The 12,170-nt window shown below is 42.0% G+C and overlaps 1 protein-coding gene across 1 annotated transcript in view; it reads right to left on the bottom strand.

Moving 5' to 3' along the window:
- Window positions 1-986: 986 nt before the first annotated feature.
- The window catches only part of pcdh7a (protocadherin 7a), a 29,859-nt gene continuing 18,675 nt past the window's right edge, over window positions 987-12,170 (bottom strand). The window contains exons 3-4 of the mRNA XM_066659944.1: window positions 5,031-5,229; window positions 987-4,385 (exon numbers count right to left, since the gene is read on the bottom strand). Of these exons, the coding sequence (XP_066516041.1) occupies window positions 3,844-4,385; window positions 5,031-5,229 (741 nt within the window). The 3' untranslated portion in view covers window positions 987-3,843. The remainder of the gene's footprint in view (window positions 4,386-5,030; window positions 5,230-12,170) is intronic.

Raw genomic sequence — 12,170 nt, 5'->3', positions numbered from 1 at the left:
TGCCGATCTTTAAAGTTCGTCGTCTTTCTACAGGGTAGTAGTAGTAGCATGAATGATGTTTGGGTGCGTGGTCATGACTCCCGTGGTTGTTGCTTTACTGGTATTTATATTTATATATATATATCAATAAAAAATCTCTCAAATGAGGGTTATGGTTTCAGTCATTGTTACGATGCCCCTTGCCTCTTCCCCAGGAACTGTGTGAGTCTTTGAAGTTTCGTAGGTAAACGTGCAGTAGAAAAAAAGAAAAAAGTTCATATGTATAGCTCTGCCCACCCCTCCCGTCCCCAAAACTCCTACCCCAGCTGTACAGTAGATAATTACACACTGCTCTAGAACAGCAGATTTAGCCTAAGGTTTAAGGAAATATGTTGCAATGTTCCATCTTTCATGTTCCATTTTTTTTTAATTCCAGGACTCTGGAATTCCAGTTCCTTGTATTATCTTGCTCCAGAGAAGTTTTTTCAACTTTTTTTCATTTTTTTCCCAGTCTTTTACAATTTTTTTTTCTCATTTTTGTCATGTGCCAGCTGTAAAACCTGGTGAGATTTTGGCTTTTGATGGACTGGAGTCCACTGGCCCTATATCAGGGCCAAAGGCAGCTCCGTGTTAAAAAGAATTTAAAATAAATCACAAACAATAAAACAAAGTACATGGAAAAATGGACAAACAACAGCAATGAGTACAGAGATTAGCAAGCGAGAGAGAGAGAGAGAGAGAGAGCAAAAGAGAGTAGGAAATCAGATATGTAGTAATAAAATAAAGAGCAGAAAGAATGGGAAATAAAGAGAAAAGCAAACAACTGGAGAAAAAAAAAAGTTAATTGAAAGTTAAAAAAGAAAAATAATAAAAGAGAACCAAATAGTGACAAATGGTGATAAGAAGGACAGAAAAAGAGAGCCAAAGGAGAAAATTATATATATATATATATATATATATATATATATATATATATATATATATATATATATATAAAATAGAGAGAGAGAGAGAGAGAGAGAGAGAGAGAGAGAGAGAATTAGCTGAAACAGAGAAGGTTTGTGGCTGTTGCTGCATCTCAGGTTTCCTGAGTGTTGGTGAAATTCAATTTGTGGGTCACATTTACCATAATGTGCCACAATAGTAACAACAAGATGTTCAGCAATGAAACATTCAGCCTCATCTAAAGCTACGTTCGACTGGAGCTCGGAAACTTACAATTAGCCTGTTAGAAAATTATACAAATAAAGATGGACATGTTGGAAATTTAGCATATAATGTCTATAGGTTTATTAGCAATCATCCTTTAATAAATTTAGATCAGCAGTGAGTAATATCTAGAAACATAGCCACCAAAGCTAGCATGTTAGCATCTAGCTAACAGCACCAGCATTCATAGAGAAGGATATATTTTAAGGTAAAGATCATAAATGAAATAAGTACAAGCTCCAATCCCATTTTTTTCAGGAAAAGTCAAACGTAGCATAGCACCAGGATTCACAAGGGACATTATTAGTGATTAGCGTTAGTGCTAAATGCATTAGCATTAGCAAAACCCACCCACAACACAGGTTTCTGATTGTTACAGAAGAGGTTCCAGCTAATCGCTTCAGAACCTGCATCGCTTCAATGCATTCTTCTCTTTTTGGAAAAATATTCAAACTTTGTTTTGGACAATTCCAAATATCTCTCTCTCACACACAAACACACACACACACTAACAAACAAACACACAAACACACACTACAATGCATCCACATACTTTTAGATAAGTGGAAGCTCATTCCTGCGAAAGGTCACCTGTTCTGTTTCTGGAAGCAGTATAATGTTTAAATACTCATGAACTTGGCTAGTAAGCTAATAATAATAATAACAATAATAATAATAATATAAATAATAATGCTAATAGCCTAAATTAATTATTCACTTTATTGAGTTAGACAGTGTTAGCCAATGTCTGTGCAGAAAATAAGTTTAATTTTGAGAATCTAAGGAAACTTTTGACATGCTAATATCTCCTAATACCAGAGTTAAGAATGAGCTTACACACACACACACACACACACACACACTCAAACTCACAAACCTACACATAAACACACACTTTGTGTTTAAAGAGATTAAATTCCCAAAAAGAAGTTCTAGTTTCATAAAAAAAAGTTAGCATTAGCTTGTCATGCAGTGTCGTTTTTACAGAAATTTGGTTTATCTACGGCTTCTACATAAAAATGGTAATGTTTTTTTCTTTTATGGGGAAATAGCATAAATGTTGTTTAATGCCCTGAAAGTGTGACGCACTCAAATGAACGATTAGTCTCTTTGTTAGCGTCTCAGGCGCTAGCTGAAGGTTAAAGCAGGCAAAGATGCTACGGCTAAATTGTTTATATAAAGGCTAATAAATACGCAGCAGTGTCGCGTATGAAGAAAAACGTGGCTGATGACGAAAATCTTCTTTTCGATGAACAGTCAAGTTCCCTTTGATCGACGAGTTCTTAGCAAAACCATAATGGGTTCCTGTCCTTAGTATTAGCGTTAGCATTAGCTAACACTGCATTTGTATTCCAGTGACTGCTTTACATCCTCAGGAAAAGACAAGGGTAAACAGATGCAGAAACAGGTTTGTTCCAGTTTTCTCATCTACGTTTCTACAAAAGTTGACGTTATTCGAGTATGATGATTGGTTAGCCGCTAAACCATCTCCAAAAATGACGGGTTCCTTGTTGATTAAGTCACATTTTTAACGTAATCTGAATGGCCAGTTTCATGTGAAGAAGAATAACAGATGCTGCATCCTTCCAACCACAGTGCCCCTGTATGCAGAAGGCGGAACATGCATGTGTTTACAAGTTTGTAAATCCTCTGAATTTCTAAGAAGTTTCTTTATCTTTTGCATCCAGTGAAATGAGCATTTGACTTTAGTCTCATTTGGCAAAAAAAAAAAAAAAAAAAAAAAAAGCACAGCTGTTTTGAACAGAGGTGTGCTTCATTCCAGAGATCACCAACTCTGCCCTCGGACGTCTGCTAATACTAGTGCTAATGCAAAAGCTAGAGCTAGCTCACAAGATTTTATTATCTGAATTTCTATGCCATTAGAATTTTGTTAAGCTTACTGTATGTCTTTGCTACTGCTGTTACATATCATGTTATGTTATTAATGTTATTCAATTGTTCTGAAATAAATTACAATTAAACTAGCATAATTTAATGAGCATAAATAGAGTGCTGGTTTGGAAAACTCAAATGTCATATTTACCACTTTGTGTCATCATTATGTTTATTAATTATTATGTTACATTTGTGTCTTTGGTATGTTAAATAAATCTTAAAATAGATTTATTGTAATCAAATTAGCATAATTCATGTAGTTAGCTTTGTCTTAATGAGGATCAGGTATGGTTATAAATATAGGTAATGGTATATATTTATTATTTAACCATGTTAGTGTGGTCATTATGATTTAATCAGAAGAAGGGGCAGATGATATGCAGCCAAACAAAAATTAGAAGAGCATTAACTAGAAATTAATTAATAATTGTTGAAATTTGCATAACAGCAGGCCTTAATATGCTGAGACAGATGTTGGTGGACAGCCAATCAAAATCTGTCAGAACAGTATTTACGTAATTATTATAATCGGATTAGCATGTTCATTAATCAGCATATTCAGCCAATCAGCAGTCACCTTTCCGAAATACTAGTAGTCATGTATTAATTACTAAACGTTTCATTAGCATAACTCCTTCATTATCCGGTCTGTGTCTCCAGGCGCAGACGTCCTGGTCCAGGGCTGGTGACCTCTTTATCGCTAGTCAGAGTTAAATAAACCCCAGGTGTGTGCTGTCCATTCCTGTGGGCGGTCCTAGGTCACAGGTAGACCTCTCGGCGCGAAAGCGTGAGACAGGACGCTGTTTTGAAGTCTCCGCCCCCGGCGCGCGTGAGAGGGATGACCTCGGACCTGGGGTCGTGCTGGTCGCCGCGGCAATGTGGGCGTGGCCTGTGGGAAAATGTGGCGGCGCTGAAGGTGTCATAGGAGGCGGAGGTGGTCTTGCGCTGCAACAGCAGGTTGCGGTTGTGATCGTTCTGGTCATTCTTGCGCCGCACGTTCCTCACGTTTCGGCTGCGCTGGTCCTCGGCGCCGCCGCCGCTGCCTTGGTCCGAGCCTTCGTCCTCGCCGCCTTCCTCCTCCTCCTCCTCGTCCTCGTCCTCCTCGTCATCGTTCTCTGCCTCGTCCTCAATCTCCGCCTCATCCTCGTTGTTGTTGTTGTCGTCGCCATTTCCGGGGTCACCACCCTGACGTTTCCGTGGCGACGCTCTCGCCGGCATCCAGCAGGCGTCCGAGTGTCCGAACTCGCCGCAGTCGCGTGTGCACTTTCCCGTCAGGGCCACGTCCGGCAGGTGCCTCGGGTCTGAGAGAGAGAGAGAGAGAGAGAGAGAGAGAGCAATAAAGAGGGTTAGAGAAAATGGGGAAAGATGGAAGGAGAGAAACATAATAAAAAGAGAGTAATAGAGTAAACGAGAGAAAAAGAGGGGAAAAGATAAAACCAGGAGAGAAAGGGAAGAGATAGGATAGAAATAAAGATAATGTCTCCCTCTAGTGGCCGAATATATGCAATTGCATTGGATCCCATTATAGTCAGAGTCTACGAACCTTTTCGCCCTATCTAGTGGACGAGGCACTGCAGTCACGTGGACATTTAGCACAGACCCAAAGACTTCTAAATGGCAATGCACACTATGCAGTGAACTAGATATTTAAAGCAACACATTTAGCACAGAGCCAAGATTTAGTACCCGATGCATCCTTTGTACATTATTATAAATAAAGGGAAATTTGAGACGAAACCGAAAACTCGAAGCCTTAAACACTCAGACTGTACAATTATCATCAGTTTAATTTAATATACTAATAAAGACTCATGTAGTGCTTTATAAATTATAAACCACTGGGACATCCGTACCCCCTTCTCTACACTGTCTACTACACTTCGAAGGCTGTATGTGTCCTAGCACGGTGCTATGTGTTCTCTGATCCTGTTTGATGAAACTCTCACCGTTCTCCACGTGGTCCTCCTCCCCGACGCTGCCCTCAGGGGTGGTCCTCTCATATCCGTCCTCCGGAAGCGCCAGGACCCCAATCCGAGGACCGGACGAGCTCTTGCTGCTGGGCGTCTCGGAGTCTTCCACACCGCTGTCATAGCAACCTGGGTCCTGAGGCTGTGTCGCCACGGAGAACGTCACCCTGCGCAAAGGCTTTGAACAAACAAACAAACAAATAAACACATGAGCAAACAAACAAACGTGTAGTCATCAACAGAAAGAGGGGGATAGAAAACAGAGAGGTGTATAGACAAATAGAGAGGTAGAGAGGTGTTGCTGATTGAAGTGAGTAATTAATGGAGGAGTGTGATCTGTCACTCGGGGCGCGGGGGTCTCTGGGTGACAGAGTGAATGAACTCTAATGAAAGAAATCACTCCCTTCATCTGACAGCTGACAGACAAATGACATGAAAGAACGAGGTGTCAACGACATAGAGACAGGAGGATATACTCCATCACAGAGAGAGAGAGAGAGAGAGAGAGAGAGAGAGAGAGAGAGAGAGAGAGAGAGAGAGAACAGAACAGAACAGAGAGAGGCAGCTAGCAGGGGTGGGTGGTGGCATGATGTACACCATTTCACTGAGAGTCCGATGGGAGACGCACTGTCAGAATCAGGGATCTGTCAAGTAGGCAGGGACGATTCACAAGAATCGACTCACAATCGAAGCAGGACTCTATGATATTTGAATCTGACTCACTTGAGAATGAGTCTGAATCGAATCATGAGTCACTGGGTTATCAGTCTGCGTTCAGTCATGAGTCACTGGGAGTCACAAGTCATTAGAGTCTGAGTCAAGTTGTGAGTCATGGGATTCAGAGTCTGTGTTGAGTTGAGAGTCGTAAGACTCGAGTCAGTGTAAGTTAGTGTGAATTAGTGAATCAGTCTAAGTGAGAGTCAGTGTGAAATCCTGAGTCGGAGGTCTGTAGTGGTGTAGGTTAATGATCAATCGATTAATCATCCACAAAACCAGTCTAATTAACAATCACTTATCAGTTACATTTATAAATAAACAACAACAACAACACATTAACGACCCGAAACCCGAATCCTTAATCACACACATACCATACACACTCCGTTTGTGCTCTCTCTCTCTCTCTTTCTCTATGTGTGTGTGTGTGTGAGAGAGAGAGGTGCCCTTGACCTGCTTCTATCTCTCTCTGGTCTTTTCCCATCAAAGAGTTTTACTGACCCATAATTCCATTTCACAGCATCTCCTTTATTCTTTCTCTTTCTTTCTTTCTTTCTTTCTTTCTTTCTCTCTCTCTCTCTCTCTCTATCTCTGCCTTTTTCTGCATTTTTTTTTTCATTTAGTGTGTATGTGTGTGTATGCAAAGTGTGAGTAGTGCGTTTATGTGCATGAGTTTTAGACTCAGCTGCTGTGTGTGTGTTTGAGAACGTGTGTATTAGTCTGTGCTTGTGTGTGTGTCAGTGTGGTAGAGAGTGTGTGTGTGTGTGCGTGTGTGCTCGGCAGTGGAGTTAATGAAAGGAAAACACCTGACAGTTCAAAGGAAATTAACGAGGCCTGATTAATTAGTCCTGGCTCTCTCTACCCTGCTCCATCACTTCGTGTGCAAATGGTATGCGCGCTTCACGAATAAATTATGCAAATGAGGCCGGACCCGCTGAGCTCAGCTTCGTTAGGATGAGTTTCGGGAGAGGGTTTACGTCTAGGGCTGGACTACAGTGAGTTTGGAATGGAGGGTTCATTCATTATTTTAACCATAGTTTGGTTTCTAACCTTAGTCTGAAATACGATTTAATTCCAAAGCTTAATCCCAACTTTAAAGAAAAGACACTAACAAAACAAACAAAAAAAAGATATTAGTGATTATTAAATACTGTGGAAAATCAAGCATTACACAGTCACACATAGATCTCAGCTGGGGGACCACAAACAGGTTTTAAGGGAGACCTCCCCCCTCAGCCAGTTGTATCTACGAGGCCAGCTTCATTGGTGGACAGGGGGCTTTAATATCTGTCCTTGGATTCAGGGGTGGTCAGTGGAGCTCTCTAAGGGTGCGGGTGAGGGTGGGTGTGATGTGAGCTCTCACACAGAGCTTTTGGGTGAGCCCCCCACCCCCGGTGTTTCTGCAGGTGAAGTTTAAGGCTGTTCAGCTGTATCTGACTGTCAGCACCAACACTGCACCAGGAATAATAATCACCGAGTGAGAGAAAGAGAGAAAGAGACAGAGAGAGAGAGAGAGAGAGAGAGAGAGAGAGAGAGAGAGAGAGAGAGAGAGATCAGGGAAAATGCCTCAGAAAGCCTACCAGAAAAGTGAATGAGAGAAAAGAGATAAGATATAGAAAGGGAGAGAAGACAAAGAGAAATATATAGAGACAGAGAGAGAGAGCTTGAGAAGAGGTAGAACGAGGAAGGGTTGTGATGAACACATTAAGTGCAGCAGTGGGAAGAGAGAGAGAGAGAGAGAGAGAGAGAGAGAGATACGCGCGAGAGAGAGGAGATGCGGTGTTTTACTGCAGAGCGACGTCACAGTGCAGAGAGCAGATCACAGGGCAGGGCGCCCTCTAGTGGACACACAGGGATCTGCTGACTGCACAATAACACACACACACACACACACACATACGCACACACACACACTGCAGCGCTGTGCGCAGAGTGTCATCCTGAGGAAGCATCACTAATACTAAGCAATCAGCCAAAACATTAAAACCACCTTGCTTTTCACTCCGGTGATTCTGTAGTTCCACACTAGTCTCAGCCACAGATACTCCACCCACAATTTGACAGAGAGCCTGATACTTTCAGTGCACTAATCTGGCCTCACTCTCAGAGTTCTGACGTTTACATTCTGATTGGCTCTCTTTGCATCCATGTAAATACGCTTCAGTGTAACGTTCTGAATTGGCTCTACTACCTGTTTGTTAAGTGTGACGCCACACGTGACGTTTTGCCGTTCCATGTCATGCATTCATAAGACGTGTTTACGGTTTGAATAAAGATGAATATCTCAGTCAATTAAGTTTTCAGGGGTTCATTAAAAGGAACAAATTAAATAAATAAATAAAAAAAGCAAACGTGTCTTTGGCACTGTTTGCACATTCGCAGCTCATTCTGATTTGTGTGATCTGCTGTGCGGACGACTGTGCTGCTCCATCCCTGGGAGCAAAAGAGCCACTGGGAGAGCGAGCTGCTGCAGATCTGTCTCTGGGAGCCGAGGAACGGCAGAGAGAATTGTCTCCGGAATTCTAACGAGTTGTGCTATCGATTATCTAATATAAAGTAGCTAAGGTTTGTACAGAATGTAGCTGGATTTGGTGCTAGTCATTTTTGTTCTTTTTAATAACTTGCTAGAAGGTCTGAAAAGTCACTATATTTAGTGGCAGAATCAGTTGGTGCAGTGATGTGATGTTTCACAATAAAAACGTCTGGTTCAACGTCATGTCGAAATAGCAGACTTGTGATTGGTCCTTTTGCGTGTCTGAAGTAGTAGGTAGTTCTTGGCCACATTATCTCTTGCTAGAGAGTCTGGCACTGGGAGACTAGTTTTACACTTACAGGCTGTAGTCTATCTGTTGCTCTGCATACTTTGCTATCCAACTTCCCCCTGCTCTTCAATGAACTCCCACAAAGCAGGTATGATTTGGTATCATTCTCAGTCCAGCACTGAGGGGTTTAAAAACTCGCACCAACACAACACACACTAACACACCACCACCACGTCAGAGTGTGAGAGCAAGAACAAAGCCTGCTGTGTTACAGCTCTCTGCGTGAGTGTGATATTCATGACTTCTCCGTCCACATCTCTACATCTGTGTCACACACAACTTCCTGTATTGTACGTACAAACAAGCACACACACACACACACACACACACACACACACACACACACACACACACACACAGGGACTGTGCATTAGAAACAAAAGCCAAACTGTAAGAGATCTAAAAATACAAACAATGAGCTGAATCATGAAGTCCAGGACTGTGTGCATGTATGTGTGTGTGTGTGTGTGTGTGTGTGTGGGACAATTTGTTACCCGGCAGGGAATTTAATTATCCAGCTTATTACACACACACATAATATTTCACCCAGACCTTTCCAAGTCGAATTTGGAAAGTAGAACCCAAGTACATTTCCAAGTAGAACCCTGCAATGATGCACACACACACACACACACACACACACACACACACACACACACACACACACACACACATATATATATATATATATATATATATATATATATATATATATATATATATATATAAAAAGAGTAAAGATAAAAAGAGTAAAGTCCTTGTTTTGTGTGTTTTAAACAAAGAAAGTAAGGAATGTGGTGTGTTTTTTCAAAGCTAACTTCAGCCTCTCATTTTTAAGCTGGAACAAAAGTTTCAAAGAAGAGGCTGGTGAACAACGGCAATATCAACCTCATTAAGTAGGAGATAGATGTTTGAATAGAATAAAGCCAGTGTGTATTTGAGTGCTGTGACTGACTTTACTCAATCACATCATCAAACCAGCAGCTCTCTGTGCTCTGGTCTCAGTGGGTCAGAGAAGGGCAATGCTTCTAATGTTAAGGTGGCAATGAAAATGAAGAAAGAGGTAAATAAGTGTAGCGTAGAAACAGCAGAGACACATTCTCTTTTTGCCTCATCATCTCCTCCCTCTCCTTTTGTGTTCTTTCTCCATCCAAAGCAGAGCCAGTTCCACCTCCACTTGGTCAGTCTGGTGTTCCTGGTGGTTGTTATGTAATGGCCATGGTGCTGCTATGTGGTCACTATGGTATTTGTTGATTGCTAGGGTGTTTAGGTGGTTGCTATAGTAGCAACCATATGTCCATTGAAAATCAATTCTTTACAAGCCTTCGTTTTGTACAAGGAATTATTTCAGAGTCAGGTTGTACACCACACTGGTCAACACTTGGCATTGAGGGTGGGGAGCTGAGGGTGGTTTGGAACATCTAGATTCCATTCATGTTTTAACAAGCAAAGCTTAAAGAAGCCGACCACCTGTTAACCATGGGGTTGTCTCCTCCGAGTACATGTCATGATCTACAGGGAGGATCCATAAGTGTTGGATCATCAGCCATCATCAGCATACTCTAGCTCTCACACAGCTGAATGCCATCAAATCCTCACAACAGTGTTCCAAACCCCAACCTCTGGGACTGCAGCAGACTGTAAACCACATTCGTTTCACTGGGGTCTCTGTGACAATGGGGTCTGTGTGTTTGTGTGTGTGTGTGTATGTGTTGGAGCCAGACACAGAGGGGTGTTATAAAGCAGAACACACTGCACTCTTTCACTCATCTGTCCATTTATCTCTTCATCTCGGAGAGAGGGGAAAAATCCCTGTGTGACGGATGACCGGAGTATTGACGTCTGTTCCGTTAGCTATTTACATCTTAGCTCATAAACCACGCTGCTGGGACATTGTTGTGAGGATCAGGGGCTAACATTGGGTGATTATCTCTGACACCAAAACTCATCCCAGAGGTACTGGATGGAGCTCCGTCGTTCTGAAGAACAGTTTTGCAGTGTCCCACACACTTTCACACTTTATAGCCTGCTGTCTGCATTGAGCTTGGTGATCAATGTGTAAATGGAGAAAAGGTGTTTAGCGTTTAGTAAAGGCTTTTATGTTTAATATAAAGTGTGAATGTGTCAGTGTGAATAAGATTCATAAAAAAAGCCTGAATCAGAATAAGACGATCCAGAGCAGCTGCACATGAGCTCATGCTCACCATGTTCAATGCCAAGAGTCAGACAGAAGGGTGTAAAGAATGAGAGTACAACATGGAGGTGTAGCTGTAATAGAGTCAATATCATTGTTCACCTAAAATGAGACACAGCATCCAGTTGGAAGCTCTGAACTGACACAGATTGTGTCCAGCCCGTCCAGCGTCTCCTGCCGTAATGTGCCTGCATCTAACGGAAAAGGTAGTTTATGGTGGTTTGTAAATCACACAGTGGTCAGCCGTGGGTTTACGAGGGCGGGCAGAGGTGGGGGAGGAGGAACAGGCGACTGGGGACATATAACAGCTCAGAGGAGAAAAATCAATCCGTTTAGCAACAATAAACTCCATAAAAAACAAAACAACTCAGCACAGAGGATGTGTATTTATCCCATTGTGTGGACCCAGTGCCTCCAGGAGCTTGGAAACATGCTAACACTTATTTAAAAAAAATGAAATGTCAGTTCCTGAAGTTAGAGTTAGGGACAGTATGGTGTCAACAGCTCATGGATTTGCACATGACACTTTGTATTCTCATGTTCCTACATTGTGAGGAAAAGACGACTTGGGAGTACATTGATTCCAAGTTCTTCAAGACTTTAGACACTGACAAGAATCATAGACACTCTCACAACTCAGGGAAATCCTTCTTAAAGTTGCACTGTGTATGGAGTTTGGGGAATTCTTTTCCACATATGTGGAAATATGTAACTGCAGGAAAGTTGTGGAAGAGTGGGTTGTGCAAATTAGGCTCACCCTGTGACAGAGCCCCATGCTCAGAGACCAAACCAGATTAGTGTTAGGATTAGGCTTAAAAATATCAGTCTCCCAAAAAAGAATGGACGTTTATGTAATGTCCCCACAACACAATGAAATCTGCTTTCCCACAGGATTGTGTGTGTCTGTGTGTTCTTTTAAACTGTAAACTTCTCGCCAAAAACACTGACACACGCACACACACACACACACACAGTCTCAGCTGTCTGACCGAGTTTGAAAACACAGCTGAACCCTCTGGGTCCGGGCCAAACATACACTGAACTGTGTTCTCCACACACACACAAACACAGGGCTGGACACAGGTAGTGGATACAGAGGTGGACACAGAGGTAGACACAGAGTTGGAGAAGGCCAACCATTCAAATGCTGTCAAATTCTCACAGCAGTATTTGAGCACCAGGTCTGAAGTCTGGTCTATGCTTTTTTTTTTTTTGCACACCTCAGCCAATCAGATCGCAGGGTGGAAACTAACATCTCCACAGCAACCGCTCCAGGTCCAAATATCCATTGATTGAAAGATCAAAGGGTCAATAAGAAGTGTTGACCCCTGTCTTTATATCACTTCATGCTTTTGTCTACAGTGACAAGACCTCCCAATCAGTAAA

The sequence above is a fragment of the Hoplias malabaricus genome, chromosome 2 (assembly GCF_029633855.1).
Source record: "Hoplias malabaricus isolate fHopMal1 chromosome 2, fHopMal1.hap1, whole genome shotgun sequence".
Lineage (NCBI taxonomy): Eukaryota > Metazoa > Chordata > Actinopteri > Characiformes > Erythrinidae > Hoplias > Hoplias malabaricus.
Note: the sequence above shows the minus strand (reverse complement) of the source record. Positions and strands in the feature narration are given on the sequence as shown.